At 40.9% G+C, this 24,126-nt stretch overlaps 1 protein-coding gene across 4 annotated transcripts in view; it reads right to left on the reverse strand.

Annotated features, from left to right (window-relative positions):
* The window catches only part of LOC144603091 (sickle tail protein homolog), a 514,507-nt gene that overhangs the window by 45,271 nt on the left and 445,110 nt on the right, over window positions 1–24,126 (reverse strand). For all 4 annotated transcript variants that reach the window (XM_078416234.1, XM_078416240.1, XM_078416255.1 and 1 more), the window contains 2 exons: window positions 22,698–22,855; window positions 2,386–2,561 (listed from right to left, as the gene is read on the reverse strand). In XM_078416234.1, coding sequence (XP_078272360.1) covers window positions 2,386–2,561; window positions 22,698–22,855 — 334 coding nt within the window. The remainder of the gene's footprint in view (window positions 1–2,385; window positions 2,562–22,697; window positions 22,856–24,126) is intronic.

The raw sequence follows: 24,126 nt of genomic DNA on the forward strand, positions 1-24,126 counted from the left end.
ACCCTTACAAAGCACCACTGGTTAAAGAATTTCAGCCAGAAAAACACCGCTCTTCCACTAACCTCTGTCTTTTACAGGCAAGCTAATCTTGGCACACAAGAGACTGCAGATGCTGGAATGTGGAGCAGAAAAACCCAAACTGATGAAAGAACTCAATGAGGTGAGGGATGGTGGGAGCCATGTGAGAGAAGTCTAGAGGCAAAGGCTGGTGGGCAATAGATGGAAAAAAAAACAACCGGTATATGGAGCCAGATGGAGTGAAAGGAGGGGGAAGGGGGAGACATTGGCTGGAAGGCGGTTAGTGGAACCAGATTCCATGGCCTTCACCTCATTTAACATAGGTAAAAATTGCTCATTTAACAAATGGCCCATCTCCATTGACTCCACTTTGATTACTGTGTTGATCCTTAGGGAAACCTATAATCCTCCTTGTTAACCTTTTGCTCTCAATATATTTGTAGAGTCTCTTAGTATTTCCCTTTAGCTTGTTTGCTAGAGATATCTCATGTCCTCTTCCATCCTTCCTGATTTTCCTCTTAAGTGTACCCCTCCATTTCATATATTCCCCAAGCCATTCGTTTGATCCCAGCTGACTCTACCTGGCATATGCCTCCTCTTTTCTGACTAGTGCCTCATTATGCCTTGTCAACTTAGGTTCCCCAAACCTGTCAACCTTACCTTTCACTTTAACAGGAACGTGCTGTCATTGACTTATCTCAATCCCACCTTTAAAAGCCTCCCATTTATCAGTTATCCCTATGCCTGCAAACAGCATTTTCACCGTCAACCTCTACACGTTCCCACCTATTACCTTCAAAATTTGACTTGCCCCAATTTTGGACGTTAATGTGGACCAGTCCTATCTTTTGTCCAAAACTACAGAACAATAATCCCAAAATGTTCTTTACTTACACTTCAGTCACCTGCCCAGCCTCATTCTCCGGTATTTTGTACACTGTGGTGCTCTTTCTAAATTGTTCAAGAAAACTTTCCTGGACACAAGTAATTCCAACAGGTCCTGTGGGGTTTGTAGTCATGATAAGGGAATTTAAAATCACGTACTATTACAGCCTTATTTTCTTACAGTTATCTGCAATCTTTCCTCATGTTTGGGTGACTTACGGAATGGGTGGCAGTGTCTTGAAGGACCATGTTTTTAGGGAGAGAAAATAAGGATTGACGGATTTCATTGTTGGAAACAACAAATGTGGAAAATATCCTGCAGCAAATCTACAATGTTTTATCCTAATGAGTGACATTTAGCATCCTCATTACAATCAAGACATTTCTTCAAAATATCAAATTATATTATTCTTGGTCATAATTACAGACTCCTGCTATTAGGATGAGAGTCCCATAAAAATAACATGACATGTTTGATTTTGAACAATGTCTTTATTAGACAAGACCAGATCACAAGTACTTGCAGTTGACAATCGGAAGCTCACTCTATAAAGATCAGATATAAAAGGAGCATTGTTATTTGACTACAGAGAGGCTTCACTCTCTTTCACCAACAATCACCCACCTCCGCCAAATCCTAATTCATCATTGGAAGAGGCTCACACAAAATGCTGGAGTAACTCAGCGGGTCAGGCAGCATCTCAGGAGAGAAGGAATGGGTGACGTTTCGGGTCGAGACCCTCGATCTGTCTGAAGAAGGGTCTTGACCCAAAACGTCACCCATTCCTTCTCTCCTGAGATGCTGCCTGACCCGCTGAGATACTCCAGCATTTTGTGTCCACCTTCGATTTAAACCGGCATCTGCAGTTATTTTCCTACACATTGGAAGAGGCTTCATGCATGTTGTTAGTCCACCTGAATGGGTAACCCCCATAGGCGGCAACTGAACTATAATAAGCATCAAGATCAAATAAATCCTATACTCTTCTGATATTCCCAGACTAATTTTTAATAGCCGTCGCTGAAGTTGTGATCTTGGATAGCTATGAGACCAATCAAGTACTGAACGACTCCCTACACAAAACCTGACATCCCATACATGCGAGAAAGTAAACCAAACTATTGTGATGCTGCAAACCTAGGGCCGTACAGATTAGTGTAGAAGGATTTTTCTCTACTCTTTGTATCAACAAGGCACGGGCACATCCTCTCAGGGGCAAACCTCTGCTGAAATCTTCCATCAGTTTGTTTTTTCACTCAAGATTCCAGCATCTATGGTCTCTTGTGTCTCCACCGGTACGTTTTTTTAAAATCAAGGAACAATGCAAAAACAAACAATTAAATTTGCCGCCTGAACCATTAAACAACACTTACGATGGTCCAGCAGGATGAAAGAAAAAGTCGGAGTAATGCAACTGTCAAAGTGATGATAGAACATTCTACAGAAAGTAAAACGATGTCATTATAAATAATTGGACATACCACAGTTGTTGTACAATGTTCTCCTCATCAGCCAAGTACTTCTGACGCTCCACTTCCACCAGTACACGCTGTCTCTGCAGAGGGTCTTCTGTTCTCCTCACTGCTTCAATTACCCTGCCGTTTATTTCAGACTCTGCTTTCTTGAACATTGCTTTGAGTGTCTCTTGGTTTGTGAGCTGGTGGTGAAAAATAATTCAGGCTCAGTTTTGTCTGCATGGTCAATGTCTTCAAAACTCAAGTGGCCTTCAGACGCCACTCTTCCCTGCACGAGCGAAATCCCATTTTTGGCTTGTATGTTATTTCGCAGGGATGGCACAGACACAAGTCAAAAGCCAACTAGCCATTCAACTGGAGAAAACTGACAATGATTGCCGCAGTTAGATTACTGGCTGTAATTAAAGTTGACACTTGGAACTCCATTCCATTCAATCTATGGTGTCTCATTTCCTCCTGGTTTGTTAATGGGAGGGAAGTCAATTATTCATACGCAATCTCTGAACTCTGCAGTAGAGGAACAGAAAGGAATCTTGTTAACCAGCACCTGAAGCTCTTTTTTTTTAATGAATGAGGCATTCACAGTCACATCTCAATCAAGCACACGAATGTGCCACCAAGAAGTTAACATGATGCAGCTGTGATGGTTTTCCAAGAGCATGGAACTGCAGCACCGAAATTGGCCCTTCATCCCACAATGTTTGTCAAACTTGATGTGAAGTTAACCTGATCTCATCTGCCTGTACATGATCCATATCCCTCTATTCCTTGCATTTCCATGTGCCTATCTAAAAACCTCTGTAACGCCACTATTGTATCTGCCTCTACCACCACCCCTGGTAATGCGTTCCAGACCCCACTATTCTCTGTGTAAAAAAACTTGCCCTGCACATCTCCATTCAACTTTCCTCCTCTCATCTTCTACCTATGTCCTCTAGTGATGGACATTGCCACCCTGGCAAAAAGGTTCTGACTGTCCACGCTATCTCTGCCTCTCATATATTATAAGAACCAAAAGTAAAACAGAAACCCAAATACAAATTTATCTCGCTTTCCCAAGCGTAGACTCAGCAACCGTTTTGCTGAACACTTGCGCACAAACCGCCAGGGCCTACTGGATTACTTGGTTGCTAACCATTTGGCCTCCCCTTCACATTCCCATACTGACCTTTCTGTCCTGGGCCTCCTCCTTTGCCATAGTGAGGCCACATGCACACGAGAGGAACAGCACTTCATATTCTGCTTGTGTAGCTTCAATCCAATGGTTTGAACAATGAATTCTTCGATTGCAGGTAACCGCTAACAACCCCCTTCATCCCCTTACCTTTCTCCCCCACCACATCCCCTTTTGTTCCCCACACACCTCATTTGCCCCAGCTAGACTCGCAACTATTTTTCACCGTCCCCTCCCCCTACATTCCTTTCTCTCGCTTCACAATTTGCAACTCTTCATTCCTTCTATCTCACACTTTCTGTTTGAATCTCTGGGCTCTGTTCCAACCATCTGCCTATCAACCTCCCCCCTCCCTCACCTTGGTCACCTGCCACACTTTGTCCTGCAACTCCTCTCTCCCAGCTTTCTTTCTCCACACCTCCATATAATCAGTCTGAAGAACGGTCCCGCCCTGAAACATCATCCATCCATTTTCTCCAGGGATGTTGCCTGACCCACTGAGTTACAATAGACAATAGACAATAGACAATAGGTGCAGGAGTAGGCCATTCAGCCCTTCGAGCCAGCACCGCCATTCAATGCGATCATGGCTGATCACTCAATCAGTACCCCGTTCCTGCCTTCTCCCCATACCCCCTCACTCCGCTATCCTCAAGAGCTCTATCCAGCTCTCTCTTGAAAGCATCCAACGAACTGGCCTCCACTGCCTTCTGAGGCAGAGAATTCCACACCTTCACCACCCTCTGACTGAAAAAGTTCTTCCTCATCTCCGTTCTAAATGGCCTACCCCTTATTCTCAAACTGTGGCCCCTTGTTCTGGACTCCCCTAACATTGGGAACATGTTATCTGCCTCTAATGTGTCCAATCCCCTAATTATCTTATATGTTTCAATAAGATCCCCCCTCATCCTTCTAAATTCCAGTGTATACAAGCCCAATCGCTCCAGCCTTTCAACATACGACAGTCCCGCCATTCCGGGAATTAACCTAGTGAACCTACGCTGCACGCCCTCCATAGCAAGAATATCCTTCCTCAAATTTGGAGACCAAAACTGCACACAGTACTCCAGGTGCGGTCTCACCAGGGCCCGGTACAACTGTAGAAGGACCTCTTTGCTCCTATACTCAACTCCTCTTGTTACGAAGGCCAACATTCCATTGGCTTTCTTCACTGCCTGCTGTACCTGCATGCTTCCTTTCATTGACTGATGCACTAGGACACCCAGATCTCGTTGAACTCCCCCTCCTCCTAACTTGACACCATTCAGATAATAATCTGCCTTTCTATTCTTACTTCCAAAGTGAATAACCTCACACTTATCTACATTAAACTGCATCTGCCATGTATCCGCCCACTCACACAACCTGTCCAAGTCACCCTGCAGCCTTATTACTCCAGCAATCTGTGTCCTTTTGTGTAAACCGGCATAACAGTTCCATGTTTCTCCATTCCTCTTGCTTTCATTGTTTCTCACCACTTCCCATGTTTCAAAACACTATCCAATTTATTATAAAAAGGCTTAGTGGCAAATTGCAAATTTGCAACATTCAGATTGCTTGCAGCTCAACATTCAGATTGCTTGCAGTTTCAACGATTCACATTACATACAAGTCACGTGTACTTTTCAATCAGTGTTAATCAGTAAGGTTGCTTTGATGAGATTTATATCATGTCACCTAGCACTTCTGAAGACAACTAAGATCATTAGCTCTCTTATTGCTAAATACACTGTCAACGGAATATTAATACTTAATTAACAACATGATCTTTGGGTGGACTTTGATTAGTGTTAATTAATTAGTCTTTCATTGTTAACCTCAGAAGAGAAACCCCTGTACATTTTTACTCTTACTCTGGTGGTAACTAATAATTGAAGAGAAAGGGATGCCAGGGAACTACTTTCCATTGATTTCAATGCCATTTTGGTTTGTGCTGGAAATTTTAAGAACGAAATCCAAAGTGACCAAAGCCAGGGAAAAATTGTATCACTTGAGGCGAACCAGAATTAACGGATCAAAAAAACTTCCTGTCTGGGAGCTGCCTCCAAAAAATTAAGAAGCTTGGCAGATCGTCTGTGTGCAGAGACATCTTGCTTGCCCACAATAGACTTTTAGAACTAGATATTTAAAACTACATTATTAAAGGCTTTCAGAAGACCTATACTTGAAAGTGTGGCCTAAAGGCATGAAATCCCAGAGTATTACTATGTTTGAGGATTTTAAAAAACTGGCAGGACTGATTCAAATGATTACTGACCAATGGATAATTAAATACCCTTTTGTTAGGGTATTGGAGACGGCAAATTAGAAGCATCACAGAGCCACCTTAGAACAGAAAGGGCTGTACATTTACAGCACATATACCATTTGCATTCAAGGAAATTATGGCAGAAGTCAGGCTATTTAAAGATCAAGAGTGTTTTTTTCGTCATATGCACCGGATACAAACCAGAACAGTGCAATTCTTATTAGCTTCAGCTTTGCTCACACAATAGATGATAAATATATAATTTTATCGCACCAACACTTCCAGATAGTTTAGAACTCCTCCATTCTTTCTCCGATTGAAATCCCCCTCTATTTCCCCCACAGTAGTCAATCAGCCTGACAACTAGGTCATCTTTGCATATGGGAAGAAACCAGAGCACCTGTGGAAAACCCACCTGCCCAGAGGTGGAACATGGTTTGTGTAATTAATACTTCAATTTAGTGTGTGTACATTGGCCATATTTGGAGTGTGATGTAGCTTATCATGCAATTCTTTATCACATCAGGGTTACAAGGTCTAAAACTAGAGGACACAGGTTTAAGGTGAGGGGATCAGAACGATAACTTTTTCACACAAAATGTAGTACAGATATAAAACGAGGTGCCAGTGGCATGGTAGAGGCGGGTACAATGACTACATTTAAAAGGCACTTGAATAGCTAGATGGAGAGAGGTTTGGAGGGAAATGGGCCATGTACAGGTGTGTGGCACTAGGCAACTTGGTCAGTATGGATGAGATGGGCTGAAGGGCCTGTATCTGTGATATAGAGCTCTATGACTATTTCTCGTGCCATTGCAACACTGCAGAATAGATATTTGATCATGACTGGTCAGTTCTTCCATTCACAGTTTCCGAATCCTCCTGGCAGGTCTCTGTCAGAAGGACAATAGACAATAGACAATAGGTGCAGGAGTAGGCCATTCAGCCCTTCGAGCCAGCACCGCCATTCAATGCGATCATGGCTGATCACTCTCAATCAGTACCCCGTTCCTGCCTTCTCCCCATACCCCCTCACTCCGCTATCCTTAAGAGTTCTATCCAACTCTCTCTTGAAAGCATCCAACGAACTGGCCTCCACTGCCTTCTGAGGCAGAGAATTCCACACCTTCACCACTCTCTGACTGCAGTGCATTCCGGGAATTAACCTAGGGACTGCAGTGTTCCTTTCAGTGAATGATAAAACTTTTCTTCTCTCTCCTGCATGGCAGCTATAAATTGCCTGATTGCCATGTAGAGGGTCTTTCAGCCATTGGTGTACAGAAAAGTGGCACTTGCTGCACTTGATTAGATGTGGTCCTGCCAGGAACTACTTTGGAACAGGTGTCTGCATTTGATTCTGGGTGAAAGCCATTCTAACACTGGCTCGAATAAAATGTCACTGTTATTTTTTACGAGGGATTCAATCAGGCAATCAAACTAAACAAAGCCTTATTTAATGCTCGCAATCCATTCCAATGTTTTACACATTACTTCCATTTTGTAGATAAATTATATTTTGAAGGAGGTTTGGATCAGTTTATTTATTTTTAAATTATTAACATTAGAATTCCACAGACTAATCATTTCTAGCAGAATTTGAAAATTGAAATGAAGTTTTACTATTCATTGGCCCTGTCTCTGCAAATTTGCTGCGCTGGTACCAAGGTTGGTCCTGCCTGGTTTCACAAACAAAACACAAATGGATTCCGAGAAGACCCTAATGATTGGAAAAGTAGATCTGCGATACAGAATCAATCTACTTGTTATACCAGGATGGTCTGCACAAATCGTGCTTTATGTTCAGTCCACAATGGTTTGATTTAGGATGTTTGCCCAACCTCTCCCTTTAGCTCAGCTCCTAGAGTCCTGTTTTTTCTTGTTCATTCCTTGCACTCTCCCACACCCATTGCCTAATCTATTGCTTCTCATGGAACAACCACAGTGCCCTCAAGTCAAGTCAAGTCAAGTTAAGTTTATTTGTCACATACATATACAAGATGTGCAGTGAAATGAAAGTGGCCACGCCTGCGGATTGTGCTAAACTACAAAACAGAACAGAAAAAAAAAATTTAACACAAAAAATAAATTAATACAGTAAATTAAATTAGTCCCTGATGATATGAGAGTTAACAGTTCTGATGGCCTGTGGGAAAAAACTCCGTCTCATCCTCTCTGTTTTCACAGCGTGACAGCGGAGGCGTTTGCCTGACCGTAGCAGCTGGAACAGTCCATTGTTGGGGTTGCAGGGGTCCCCCATAATGTTGCTAGCTCTGGATCTGCACCTCCTGATGTATAGGTCCTGCAGGGGGGCGAGTGTAGTTCCCATAGTGCGTTCAGCTGAACGCACTACTCTCCGCAGAGCCTTCCTGTCCTGGGCAGAGCTGTCCCCAAACCAGATTGTGATGTTCCCGGACGAGATGCTTTCTACAGCCCTAGAGTAGAAGCACTGAAGGATCCTCAGAGAGACTCTAAATTTCCTCAACTGTCTGAGGTGGTAAAGGCGCTGCCTTGCCTTACTCACCAGTACGGCAATGTGTGTTGTCCATGTCAGATCCTTTGTGATGTGGACTCCCAGGTATTTAAAGCTGCTCACTCTAGCCACAGTAATCCCATTTAACTCCCATCATTTATTTATTTGCCTCTGTACTCCACAATTTGAGATTTGTAATAGAAAAAAATCGCACGTGGTTAAAGTGCACATTGTCAGATTTTAATAAAGGCCATTTTTATACATTTTTTCCACCCTCACTGTATAAAAATACCCTTTAATCAAATCTGACAATGCGCACTTTAACCACATGTGATTTTTTCTATCACAAATCTCAAATTGTGGAGTATAGGGGCAAATAAATAAATGATGGGTCTTTGTCCCAAACGTTATGGAGGGCACTGTACATTTGAAATGCATTCCTTCCCCTTCTCTCCAGAGATGCTGCCGATCCCGCCGAGTTACTCCAGCATTTTACGTCTATCTTCAGTGTAAACCAGCATCTGCAGTTCCTTCCTACTCACTTGAAAAATCATTGTTTGGCTGTAAAATTTAGTATGGATATTTTAACTTCACGGAAAATGCCAGAATTTCTTTTAATTCCTTCTTTGCTCCATGCAGAAATAACGACATTTTACAAAATAGTTGGTTACTGCCATATCCAGTTTTGGTACTTCTCCCCGAAGGCCCAAAATATGCTGATGACCAGTTGGAGGGTCTGCAGAGAACCTCGGCTTGACTGCAATGTACACAGCAAAACATTCTGGCTGCTCCATTTTGTGGATAAGCCATATGTTGAAGCACAAAGGCCTGGAACACGCTGGAGGACAAGATGAGCACACATCTGGTCTCTTGCTTCACTTGGCCTTGGCACTGAATGCAAGGCCATTGCTGTGCCGAGGGGCTGGAGTGTTTGAATGAAGTCGCTCACCTTCTTCAAGAAGATAAGACCTCCAGACTTGTATCGTATTGTAAGTCTGGGTAAAGTTTTTGTTTACATTTCTTTATTTCATGATATATTTCTCATTTTAATCAATTAATAGCAGTTTAAATGAATGTTTTATGTTTTCACTTTACATTTTAATGTTTTGACTGGTAATTTTTGATTGTTGATTCTTTTCATCGTAGACATCTGGAAATGGTATAAAGGCCGCTGACAGAACGAGCTGTCAGGGAAACCATCAGGAGAGAGAGTGATACAACCTCAGGTTGTTCTCCATGAACGGTCTTGACCCGAAACGTCACCCATTCCTTCTTTCCAGAGATGTTGCCTGTCCCGCTGAGTTACTCCAGCATTTTGTGTCTACCTGAGGTTGTTCTCCATGATGTCTTATCTCTGTTTGCATCCCCCTCTACTTTGCGGGGTGGCTATGGTGGGGACAGTGTTGGGAGCCACACCATCGCAAGACTGGTTGCAGCACATGGGTGGGTGTGGGCCAGGTGTGGTGCCACTCAATCCACTGCTTTCTTTCCACCCTCACTGAACCTTGTCCTCCACGGAATGAATCGCTCATGGTAAACTGCAATTCATGAGCGAGAATGTACGGCAGTCAATCTCCATAGGGTATTAACTCACCTTCCAACCTGCAGATCTGCTTTAATTATGCTACAAACACAATTACATGCAACTCAGATTTGTAACAGTCAGTAATTTATTAATTATTGCAATCAGTATTTGCCCCCTGCTGCTCACTGCAGATGATCTTAGCATTCAATTATTTTGGCAGCCATTTCAAAGGAGACTTAATGCTTATAACATTAGACACTAAAGCTAATTTCTACACATAGACGTCTAAGCAGCAGCTGGTTATTGATTTGCCCTACAATTTACAGCTCAGGAAGCTGCACAAGGTTAAGGTTCTTAAACCCAATTTCTCAGTACATGCACATCACCTTCATAATTAAAGTCCTAACAATGAACTCTGTCTTAAGCCTGCAACATACCATTTCTGAGGACACGAGGAGACAAGTAAAGCGCTAAGCCCAATTAAAACATCATGAGATGGTAGCAAAAAAAATCATTATTTGCTCATTTATGTTACTTTGTCTTTTCATACAGAAAATGCTCACAGCCACGCAGCTTTCTACGAGTCATATAACTTCACATTAAGAAGATATTGCTATTTTCTGAAGGATTCTGAACTACATGGATTTGGGTACTACAGTTCGGAACAGATCTGGTTCAACACACAGTTCCTCCAATCAAAAATTACTCCCTAAACTGCTTCATTCTTAAATAATAGTTTAGGTTTGATTTAAGATGTGATTACAGCCATCATTCTCTTTTGATTCTCCAGGTCCCGATGGTGATTTGGTTTGGTAGGAGGAGATTATTTCACTGTATTTTAAGAGAGACACAGTTCAGAAACAAATCCTTTCATCTTAGCAAGCCCATGGCAACCATCAGCCATCATTTATGCTAATCTTATCTTTTTTTTAAATCTCCCCAAATTTTCATCAAAACTACTCATAGTCTACCGCTCACCTACCCACTAAGTGCAACCTATGGTGGCCAATTAACCTACAAATCTTTGGGATATGGGAGGAAACTAAAGCAACTACAGAAAACCCACAAGGTAACTGGGAGAATGTGCAAACTCCACACAGACAGCACTCAAGGTCAGGATTGAGGCCAGGTATCTCGCAGAGTGAAACAAGAGCTCCACTAGCACACCTCTGTGCCACCCTGATATAGAAAATATATATAGAAACATAGAAAAATAGGTGCAGGAGTAGACTATTTGACTGTTCGAGCCAGCACCGCCATTTAATATGATCATGGCTGATCATCTAATTTAAAATCAGTACCCAGTTCCTGCTTTTTCCGCCCACATCCCTTAATTCCCTTAGCCCTAAGAGCTAAATCTAACTCCCCCTTGAAAACATCCAGTGAATTGTCCTCCACTGCCTTCTGTGGCAGATAATTCCACAGATTTACAACTCTCTGGTTGAAAAGGTTTTTCCTCATCTCAGTCCTAAATGGCCTACCCCTTATTCTTAAACTGTAACCCCTGGTTCTGGACTCCCCCAACATCGGGAACATTTTTCCTGCATCTAGCCTGCCCAATCCTTTAAGAATTTTGTATGTTTCTATAATATCTGATATGAAGTGACAAAACTGACAAAGCAGCAGCAAAATAAAATACATCAGAGGGAAAATTAGTAAGTGAGGGAAGCAGACAGAGTAAGGTCCTACTCTTTGGGGTGGGATACGTAGATGTAGGTTATGCGCTGTCCACGGGCACCCTGGAGGATTTCCGGGACCGCTGGGCACTGCGGGGGATTGGATGCATCCTGGATGGGGATTGGAATATAATTGTATAATAGTTTCATTTTTGTATATTTGTTTGTATAGTATTCTGGTGGTGGGTTATGTTTTGTTTTATTGTATTGTAAATATTGTTTTTAAATAATTGAGTACAATTTTTGATAATAAAAAAAAAGTAGATGTAGAGAACAATACACTCATATCATATCACCTCTCATATCACCAGGGACTAATTTAATTTACTGTATTCATTTATTTTTTGTGTTAAAAAAAATAATTCTATTCTGTTTTGTAGTTTAGCACAATCCGCAGGCGTTGCCACTTTCATTTCACTGCACATCTTGTATATATATGTATGTGACAAATAAACTTGACTTGACTTGACTTGACTGAAGACAGAAAAGGTGCCAGACAAGATGTAAGCAAACTGCCCATGGCGAGGGAAATGAAATAATGAGATAGAGATAAATATTCCTGGTTACTAGCACTAAACATGTGCAAGAATAATAGTCTATGGTTGTTCTCTCCTCCACGTATTTCAATTTTAAGATAAACTGAGCATCTGTTTATACATTTTTTTAAATTATGTGTTCCACACTGCGTGTTTTCAGCCCATCAAAGGTTTTTGTTTAATTGCTATTTTTAGAATTGTCTTTAATGATTTCCTCTTAATTCCATTTGGTCAGACTGAAAAAACATACGCTTCCATAATCTACAAACACTTGCCTTATCAATTTGCACTTGAGAATCAATTTTGCAGTTCATTTTTGAGTTTCTTTTCCAATTCCTATATTTCTCCTGATGGAGTGACCTTAAGTGAAAGGCAAGTGAGGCACTGTAAACCGAGATTGCATTCTCCCACCATTACAAAGTACTTAAAAAGGCCATTGTCCATAGATCTGAGCTAATGCGTTATTCTCCATGTAAACTTCATCCTCCTCCTTCACCCAGTCAACATATTTCTTTTATTCCTTTCTCTCCTGGGTAATCAGCTAGCTTCTGCTTAAATGCTTCAACACAAATCACCTTAAAATAATAGTAGTGGGTTTCACATTCCAACCAATCTCAAGATGTTTTCAGTATTTCATGCTGTTTGCTAATGGCTATCTTACAATTTATTATCACAAAGCATAGAGACACATAGCATGGAAATAGGCCCTTTGTCCTATTAAGTCTCCACCAACACAACTCTCATTTAAACAAGATTCAAGAACAGCTTCTTCCATGCTGCTATGTACTTGAATGGACTCCCATGTACTTGAATGGTCTCTCATATGATAAGGATGAATTCCCGTTCTTCCAATCTACCTCATTGCTGCCCTTTCATTATTGTTTTTATCTGCACTTTCACCGTTGCTGTACAACTATATTGTACACTCTGTCTATTTTCTCTTTACATAACCTGATGTACTCATGTATGATATGATTTGCGTGGATCAAAGTTTTTACTGCCAAATAAAACCACCATAAAATAAATTACATTATTCCAATACAAATCCCATTTTATTCTCCCTTTATTTTTATCAACACCCCACAGATTTCACCACCTGCCGAAATCTAGGAGAATTTACAGTGACCAATTAACCTATCGATCTTTGAGGTGTGGGAGGGAACCACAGCAATAGGAGGAATCCCATCAAGTCACAGAAAGAACATGCAAACTCCACGTAGACAGTAGGATGTCAGGATTGAACCCAGTTTGCTACAGCTGAGCGGCAGCAGCTCTACCAGTTGTATCACTTTGCCACATGTTATCCTATTAACCTGCCAGTAGAAATTAGTTCTCTTTATCTACCTTATCATGCCTGTCTTTCTCCAACAGGCTATGTGTTTGATGTTAAATGGAGACCATCCTGGAACTGATATAATTAACTTCACTTCACAATGTTTCTGCATTAAAATAATAAATTTGCAATTCCCTCATCAAGTCTTCCCATGACAATTCAATTCAATTCACTGTCACATTTTTTAAATTCATTAATTATGTTTTACAATAATTAATATTAAATTTCACTAAATTCCTCTGCTGCTGAAATGCCCATCCGTATCTTGATACCATAATTCAAAGGCATTTCTGGTAAGCCTCCTACATTTTGCTCTATATGAATTTGAGATCAAAACAAACTACACAATCATCCATCTGCCCTGTGCCAAAAAAAGACACAAGGCGCTAGGGTCGGGCAGCACCTCTGGAGAACATGGATTGGTGACATTTTTGGTCGGGATCCTTCTTAGAATGATCGTGGTGAGGGGGAGAACGCCTGGCAAGTGACAGGTAGATACAGGTGAGGTTTCTTTTCATTAGCAGATGGTGGGACAAAAGCCTGAGATGAAATGGGGAAAAAAAGTGAGGTAAGATGTTAAGGATAGAAGAGGTGCAAATTGTGAAGCTGGAGGAAGGAGTAGAGATGTGAGGAGCTGGGATTCTAAATCCAGCTTCCCCCCCCCATCACAAAAAAAGGTATCGATTTGAAACAGTGATGGCACAATCATTGTAAACACAACACAATGTTAAAATTGGAGCACTTGCCATCACTCCCTCCAATTTCTAGTACAGACACTCTGCCATTTACGCAGGGGTTTCGTTCCGTAAACCTTTATATAAGTTTGATTTTACGCAAGTCGGAATTACCTTATAACTAGGTATAAACAAAGAACTGCAGATGCGGGATAATACACAAAATGATCCAAAGTGCTGGAGTAACTCAGTAGGTCAGGCAACATCTCAGGAGAACATGTGATAGGTGACATTTTGTGTCGGGACCTTTCTTCAGACTAAGTCAGACCCGCTGAGTTACCCCAGCACCTTGTGTCATTTCACCATAAAACTAGGTTGAAATGCCACTTGTCTACATAAGCAAGCTCTTCTTCACCAGCTGCCACACCATCTGATTGACGTGGCTATTGATGTGGCTCATGTGTTGCCCCTGGTCAACAGCAGTTTCTTCAGGCTGCCTCCACTGACAGGATGCACTCGGTCACCAAGGGGCTCCCTCCCCTCTCACTAGCTGCCTCTTCTTCCTGTCAGCCGTTGCTTTGTCCGTTACCCCCTCCACCGCTGCCTCCTCCACCTTCTTCGCCGGAGTCACCAAGGTAGAAGATGTCAGCAACACCTGGGTAGGAGGATGTGGCAGTGGTGGAGGGGGGAGCGGCAGAGTGGACAAGGCGATGGGAGTTTACGCAAGTTGCCTATTACGGAAGTCGGTGAGCGCCTGTATACTGCCATGCCACAATCCTCCAATTCCACAACTCTGGCCCCATGTTTAGTTACTTGCCTGTTGGTGCTTGCAGAAATGAATTCGGGACACTCCTTACATCCACCTCTTTGACGAATCTTTTCCGTCACCTGGCTTTGAATTTCCTTTTGTACATTGTTGATGAAAGTTTCTTGGCACTCCTTGAAGTACTTTACCATGTTTTTCTATGTGTAAAGTTCTACATCAATACACCTTGTTTTAATTTACTTCCCACATGTTATAAGCCCAACAAAAAATTAGTAGATGAAAATCAAAAACAAAATGTAGATGCTGGAAATCTGAAATTAATAACAGAAAAGGCTGGAAACACTCAGCAGGTTCAGGCAAAAGGTCTTTGATCGAAAAGATTAACTCCAAGTTTCTCTTTCCACAGATACTTATCAGCACTGTAGAGTGTTTCTAGCATTCTGTATTTTTATTTGTGATAAATTAGTAGACTTAAATGGCAATTTAAATGCAACATTCCATTGTTTTAAAATGGTTTAACAAAGGATAACAAGAAACTGCAAATGTAAAATGTATGACATTTAAAACAGATATTCAGATCCTACCTACAAGGCTCCAGACCTACGAAGGACCTACAGGTTTTTTCAATTGATTTCATGGAAACTACTGAAATTTTCTTTGCAGACTGCAACAATGTGGCAAGATTTATTGAACACTCCATTCATCTGAGTGAAATCAGTGCATTTAAATAATGCTATTTTCAAAGTAAAACATCGAGAGACTTCACGTTATGTGCAGTAATTGACCTTTTAATTTACCTTTACTTTAATACAGTCTTGTGCACTTTCAAACCTCTGTTACATTCCCCAGCGCACTTTTCTGTCAATGTTGTAAAGCATTGGAGACTTGGAGCCAAGTCGAAACGCAGGTCTTCATCTTTAGTTTTTCTACACTCACTCAGATTTATCTAACCCACATTCCTTTGCTTGTATATTTTTAACAATCTGGTGAAATTCCTACCGCCTTTATCTTTCTGGTTGTCCCACAATTGAAGGGAAATATATTTACAGAGGAATATGCTGAAGTAGCGATGAGAAGAAAAAAGGATCATCTCTTCTAATCAGTGGCAATGCATTCCTTGCCTAAGAACATTTTTGAGAACTTTGATTTCAGCATTGAACACTGTACTCCCACTTGTAGTTATTCAGGAAAACATAGACACACGAATGCACATAATGACTACATTTTAGCCAGTTTCATTCAGGACTTTAATAGAAAGCAATAAAACTATGATTAAAACAAAACAACCACTTGCCCAGCAATTATGATGGTAATTGATTTATAATATTCTAAGGGGCCAAAAGAGTAAAAGATCAACAAGTGCAACCTAATGATAGAAAGAAAAATAAAGACACAGGAAATCAGACAAAACAAGGTGCTTGGAAATCGCAAGGCAATCAAACCTTTAAAAAGGATTTAAAATTTCAGCCATAAATAACCATCAGAAGACAAAGAGCTCCATTTTACATTCTAATGCTCAATGATGAGTTGTGTCATTTGAAAATTTAATGCATTGTACTGTGTTTCAATTAGAACTACTCATTCTGGTCTGCACAGCTGCCGAAAGCTCATTCCCAGTGTTCTTATTGCATTAAGTGCTTTGCAGAAGAGAGAGAGAATGTGCAATCACCCACCCACCAGCCTGCAGTAAGTGCCTGCAGTTATGAATCAAATGTGATGTTATTTAATGTCCTGAAATATTAAAATCCCATTGGCCAAGAAGTAATGCACACTGAATGCTGACGGAGCTCTCATCAGGCTGAGTGATGTCCAGACTGCACTCTGCAGACTCCTCTCGACATCCATATTTATGATTTTGTCTGTACTTTAATAGCAACCTTAGAATGACACTGGTTTCAGCAAAATACAACAGTATTTCATCTAGGGACGGAGTAAATTAGCGATGGACTACATTTTGCTATAATGGAACTGTCTTTTTGTAGGACAGTTAATCTCCAATTGTGTTAACACTGCCTCGGACAGTTTCTTCTCAGCTGCTATCAGGCAACTGAATGGTCCCCCTCATCAGGTAGAGAGCGGTTCTGACCTCCAATCTACCTCATTGGAGATCTTTGAACTATCTTTACTCAGACTTTATCAGACATTATCTTGCACTAAACATTGTAGTACCCTTTATCCATATACTGTAGATGGCTTGATTGTATTGGGTGTAGGAAAGAACTGCAGATTCTGGTTTAAAATGAAGGTGGACATAAAATGCTGGAGTAACAGCGGGACAGGCAGCATCTCTGGACAGAAAGAATGGGTGACGTTTCGGGTCGAGACCTTTCTTCATACTGAAGACGGGTCTCAACCCAAAACATCACCCATTCCTTCTCTCTAGACATGCTGCTTGTCCCGCTGAATTACTCCAGCATTTTGAGTCTACCTCCGCTTGATTGCATTCATCTACAGTCTTTTCTTTGACTGGATAGCATTCAAACAAAAGCTTTTCACTGTACCTCGGTACACGTGACAATAATAAACTAAAGTAAACTCCTCTTCACCAAGACTCTATGCCTCTTTGAAGGGAAAATGCTGAAGAGATGCCTTTTGAAGGAAGCGAAATACCAGAAGAGAAAGAATTAATGCACAATCCACCTGTCATCTGGCAAACAACATTACTCAAAACAATAAAACCTACGTTCTCGAGAATACATTGGTTGCAGCATTTGTAGGAAAAAATGACAAAAAGGAAGATCAGTCAAACCTATGACCTTTTACACGATTCCTTTGCAATGGAGCATGAAATAAACACACTCTAGCAGAAAACATGGACATGAATATTTTTGGTACTAATTTAAGGAATAAAATAGTTACTGATCTTGTTTTTCTTCAGGTTACTAAGTTTCTCTTTTTATGGAATAGTATTATAGATTAGTATTACCCAGATAAAGCAAGGTAACAATTGTGTCCTTTCATGATAAGATGGAAAGCACAAATGATGAAAAATAATAAGCCAATAAACCAAACTGAATGTACCTTCTCAGTTATTTATGGAATTTTAGTAGATTCTTTTTTGCTGCAAAGCAAGCCCAAATCAAATGTGAATCTGACAAATAGGTTATCAACTATATATCGGCATAGAACATTGTAGGGCAAAGTTCCCAACGGGCATTATTCACTGATGAAAAACAACTCAATCACTTTTGCAACTTACTCTTAAAACTGTCCACTCATGTCAAAGAGCTGTTCTAAATAGCAGCTTACTCTTATACTATCAGCTTTCATTCGTCAGTCTTGCTGATTTTCTTTACAAATTACCTGGATGTCCCACGTCCTACCCTGAGAATTGGGTTGCGAAATCCCAGACCTAGGTTTGCAATAATATAGACAACACAAGTAGACCGTGCAAGATATTGGTACGGCTACATTTGGAGTACTGTGTATGGCTTTGGGCGCCCTGCTACAGGAAGGATGTCATTAAACTGGAAATGGGGCCACAAAAGATTTATGAGGATGTTACTGGAGGTGGAGTGTTTGAGTTATAGGGCGAGGCTGGATAGGCAGCATCTTCTTACCCTGGAGCATAGAGGGGTGAGCATGACATTGGAGGTATATAAAATCATGAAGTGCAAAGATAGGCTAGATAGCCACAGTTCTTTTCCCCTGCGTGGGAGAGTTAAAATCTGGAGGGTATGGTTTTAGGATGAAAGGTGAAAAATTTAAAGGGACCTGGGGGAGGGGGGGAGTTGGAATTTTCACCCAAAGGGTGGGAGTCATGAGGTCATAAGGAACAGGAGTAGAATTAGGTCATTTGGCCCATTGTCTACTCCACATTCAATCATGGCTGATGTATATCTCCCTCCTAACCTCAATCAGGGTGTTGCCATGGAGCAGACTGCCTGAGGTGATAAAGAATTGCACAATTATCACATTTAAATTGCACTCAGACAGTTACATAGATAGGAAACCTTTAGAGAGATATGAATCAGGCATAGGGAAGTCTGGCTTGCGAAGCCAAGCAACTTGGATGGCATGGACGTTGGGTGAAAGGACATGTTGCCATGTGGTATGACTATGACATTACACTAGCATAAGTTAGATGAGAACATGTCTCTCAAGTATAAAACTTGCCCATATTAAAACATTAAAAATAATAATTGCTGAATAATTTAAATCTATATTTATGTTTGAAGGGATACATAAATTGATTCGACAATTTAAACAGGTTTTACAGCTGGTAAGCTTAGCAGGAATGAAGCTATTAAGGAGTTACATTCATAACCCTAATGGTAAGTTTGACTTTAGACTACAGAGAAACAGCGGGGAAACAGGCTCTTCGGCCCACAAAGTTCGCACTGATCAGCAATCACTCCGTACACACACTATCCTACACACGAGGGACTATTTACAATTTTACCAAAGCCAATTACCCTAAAAACCTGTATGTCTTTGGAGTTTGGGGGGGAACCGGAGGACCCGGAGAAAACCTATGCGGTCACAGGGAGAACATACAAATTCCACACAGACAGTACCCGTAGTTAGGATTCAATCCAAGCCTCTGGCGCTGTAAGGCAGCAATTCTACCGCTGCGCCACTGTGCCACCCACTGCTGATAAAGTATTGCAAACATCGGGAACAAATTCCTGCTACTGTACCATCTCCCATCTTTTCCCCAAGTGAATTAAATGGCAGTACCTTACAGATCTAACTGTTTCTGGTTCAGGGGGCATGTCTTGGAAAGCTGCCAAATTATTCTGTGGGACTCCAGAGCCCTTCAAGATAGATTTAAATTTGCTTCAAAAAAGGTGCATGAGAATCCTGCCCCACTACATCTGTTGGAAAAATCAGTGATTCATATCCTGGGGTCATTCAATCTTGGGACCTGCCTGGAGCTCGAAATTTGTAGTTCAAGTGCTGAGGTTGGCATAATTCGAGAATTTGTGCTATGCGCTTATTTTATAATGGGAAGCTGATTTTTCCATTTAAGCACAGCGTGGTCCATTCATTCCTGGGCATATATTCACTATTGGCTCATGAGGAAATCACAGTAAAATACTATAACCACAGGACTTAATCTTGTAAACCTATTTTCTCACATACTTCAAAGTAACACTGTAACATAGAATGTTATTTTAAGTGGGCAATATATTTTTTTTATTTCTCTATTTATATAAAAAGATTCATTTAAAGGGTCAGACATGGATCAGTTGATAGCACTGTAAATCGAGTCAGAATGTTGTGAGTTCAAATCCTGTTCCAGAGACTTGAACATAAAAATCTACGCCAGCACTGAGTGTTCCCCATTGTTGAAGGCACTATTTTTCAGATGAAGCATTGGACCAATGCTTTATTTGTTCTCATAGGCAATAGATCTCATGGCCAACATTTAACCCTCAAACTAACACCACTTACAAATTACAGAGTCAGTTGTTCTTAAAAAAAAAAGTGCTGTGAGAAACTCAGTGTCGCGGGCAGCATTTATGGAGGGAAACAAACAGAGGACATTTCGGGTCAGGTCTCTTCATACTGATTAGAATGGGAGTGAATAGCTGGGAAAGAGAGGTGGATCAAAGGCTGGTAAATGATAGGTGTAATTGTTTGTTGTAGCTTAGTATGTATAAACTGGCACTGGACCTTTTAATATAATGGAAATTACAATTTGTGTAGGAAGGAATGTGTAAGAAGGAATTGTGTATGCAGGTTTACATCGAAGATAAGACACAAAATGCTGGAGTAACTCAGCGAGACAAGTAGCACCCCTGGATTGAAAGAATGGATGATGTTTCAGGTCGAGACCCTTCTTCAAGTTTCAGGTTCAGAGATGCTGCCTGTCCCGTTGAGTTCCTCCAACATTTTGTGTCTATTCTCAGTATTTACAATTCATTGCCTTTACATTGATTGTAAAATGTTTTGGGACTGCCTGAGGTTGTAAAAGTCATTATATGAATATAAATGTTTCTTCTAATGCACAAAACCAAACGATATTGCTCCTTTCCAAAATATGGCCAATACAATTGCTGATATGAAAGCGTCAAGGGAAGACATGGGTTATAGAGAATTACATTAGCCATCTGGTTGTCTAAGCACAAATCTGGAGTGGCACCATAATTGCTCCTCTGGTGTGCATTGACTTCCAGTTTGTATTTGTCATTGTTTCAGATGTTCAACAGTCACATTTGTCAGATGGTCAACAGTCACATGTCTGAACAATAGACCCACTCTGAGTCTAAAAGTGTTGGAGACATTAAACCAGCAATAGCAACTGTGGAGCTTTTCAACCAAATAAGGCTGGAACTACAGATTTGATGCAAGAGGTTTACCATACAGAATCAGGTCATTCAGCGTAATAGATCAATGCCAATGCTTTTGCTACCCACTATCTTACTCCAACTTAGTGAAAAAAAGTACATAGTTACTTTACAGTGGTGACATAGGTAGACAGAGCAGTGAAAGAGGATAGTTGCATTCATCGGATGGACGCTGAGTACATGAGTTGGAACATCATGTTACAACTGCACAAGAAGTTGGTGAGACCACACCGGAAATATTGAGTGCAGTTCCAATCACCATACAGATGTCATTGTTGCACAGGGTGCAGTGAAGATTTGCAAGGATGTTGCTAGGACTGGAGGAATAAGGGTTATGAGGAGAGACTGGAGAAGTTATGATAATTTTCCTGTGAGACCATACCTAGAATATTGAGTGCTGTTCCATTTGCAACACTACGCAGATGTCATTAAAGTTGAGAGGGTTTAGAACATAGTTTGCTGGGACTGGAGGGCTTGAGTTATTAGGAGAGACTGGAGAGGTTATGATTACTTTCCCTGGTTCATAAAATCATGAGGGGTATAGATATGATGGATTGTTACAATCTTTCTGAGGGAACATAACTCGGAGTGCATGGTTTTAATTTGAAAGGGCAGAGATTTAAACAGGACATGAGAGACAAGTTATTTACACCAAGGGTGGTGGGTATATGGACCGAGCTGCCAGAGGAAGTAGTAGAGGTAACTGTAAACATTTACAATGTTTAAAATACACTTGGACGGGTATGTGGATAGCAAAAGGTTCAAAGAGAAATTAGCTAAAAGTAGGGAAATAGGACCAGCTCAGGAAGACTCCTTGGTCTACATGGACCAAGTTGCACCAAAAGGCCTGTTCTATGCTGGATGACTCTATTACGTCAGTCGAACAGCACAAGATATTTATTTTGTGACTGCGGTACAGAGTTCTGAAGCTCAGTATTGATCTTTGGCAGTGTAGTTTCTTCCAGAAGAGGCAGTACAGCCACACTAAAAATAACTCAGAAAACCTTGATCAGTTGCCAAACTCCTCACTCAAAGCCCTGAGGAAATACAACACTGATACAACGGGTTCCATTTGTCCCTTCAACATCCTTCACAGGTGAAGATGAGCTGCACTTTAAACTGTCTAGGGCTCTCTTTCATCTTCTATGTAGGACACTGAAATATCTCCCTTGTTCTGGCTACCTAAGCCAGAAGTCATACAGCCTGTGCATGTATCTTCCACTGCAAAGAGATGGCAGAAATGTTACTCCCAACAATGCCATTCCTAAATACAGAGAAGCATAGCTCACCTTCGCAGTGAAACTGTGCTGTACAATAAGTTGCTTCAGAAATAAATGCGGCATAAAGATGTGTTGCACTGCTGCTTAGCAAGGACATAGGCAGCTTGCTACTGTATCACAGTATGGCAGCATTTAACACTGAATGCAATCTTTGGCATATGAATCTACAATGCAGAACAAATTCTTGTTCCAATCCTAACCATAGGATGAGTGAGAATAAAGTAACATTCATTCATAATCTCATCCTAATCCGAACAATCAACAAAACTTTTAATCTCTGAGGGGAAACATTTAGATACTGTGGCAAGTTTATGGTCTTTTGGGTGGAAACGTGAACAGATACCTGTGATTGTCTCAACTGCTGAAGCTGCATGCGCAGGTCGTGAATATTCTTCCGTAAATCATGCACATTGTTTTGAATTTTCTGCTGACAGGAAGCAGGGGGTTGGGCAGCTATGCCCGACGATTCCAGAATCACCACGAAGGATTCACTTGTTACACCTGCAAGGGAAAATTACTCCATTAGCGGGAAAAACCCCCAAACAAAAGCCCTTTTTGGGAAGAATTAAATATGGCTGCAATCAATGCTCAATGTAATTCTGAGGAAACACCTGGCTGCTTGCAAGCATGCAGTTGTAACAGATGTCCCCAACTCTTTTAGTCAGAGAGTTGTGAATCTGTGGAATTCTCTGCCTCAGAAGGCAGTGGAGGCCAATTCTCTGAATGCATTCAAGAGAGAGCTAGATAGAGCTCTTAAGGATAGCGGAGTGAGGGGGTATGGGGAGAAAGCAGGAACGGGGTACTGATTGAGAATGATCAGCCATGATCACATTGAATGGCGGTGCTGGCTCGAAGGGCCGAATGGCCTACTCCTGCACCTATTGTCTATTGTCTATTGTCTGAAAGGTTCATATTAATACCATGGCAAAACACAATTTTCACAATGCACAAGCATATCAATAAATCCAGATTACAGAATGAAACATAATTCAGCCTGAATTGAGCAATTTAAATTTGGAATTTAAGAAAACAATTATCACTAGAAAAAGATTAATACTCTGCAATTTATACATTTACATGATAAGAGAAAGACATTTCACACTTAAAATAAAAATTAGTTTAAAGTATCAAAATGTTACATTTTATTTTATATATTTTGTATGCATCATCAAACATTGGAAATAGTTTACGCAGTTTTCTAGAATCTATCAGATTTAACCTCACCTGACTGTACAGCTATGATTATTATTCTACTTTTTCTCACATTTGGACTAAGTGTGGTGTATCTGCTTTGAACAGATTGCAAATGTTCTTCAATCACTTTGGCACATTTTATTAGACAGTAATCACTCTGAAACTTGAATTTCAAACTAACCTAGACAGATGGAATGAGTCAGCTCCCTATAATCACTGCTAAGGTTCCTAAATCATATGTGTAGCTAATTCAGTCCTAATTGAGTTGGAGCCCGAGACTCTGGGATAAACGGAATTCAAAATTAAATTAAACAATCCTATCAGAAACCCACAAAAAAACATAAGTGGGTGGGTACCTAACATGCCACCATTATAATTGGAGGCAAGAGTATAAAATTTCAACCAGTACAAACACTGTGTGTTTTAGTCACCAATAGGAAATGATGCTCTCAACAAAGTGTCCCGACTTGAAATATCATCTATCTGTGTCCTTCAGAAACGCTGCCTAACCTATTGAGTACTCCAGTACATGGTGACTTTTTTGTAAACCAGCATCTGCAGTCCCTTGATGTTAGCCT

Source organism: Rhinoraja longicauda, chromosome 2 (assembly GCF_053455715.1).
Source record: "Rhinoraja longicauda isolate Sanriku21f chromosome 2, sRhiLon1.1, whole genome shotgun sequence".
Taxonomy (NCBI): Eukaryota; Metazoa; Chordata; class Chondrichthyes; order Rajiformes; family Arhynchobatidae; genus Rhinoraja; species Rhinoraja longicauda.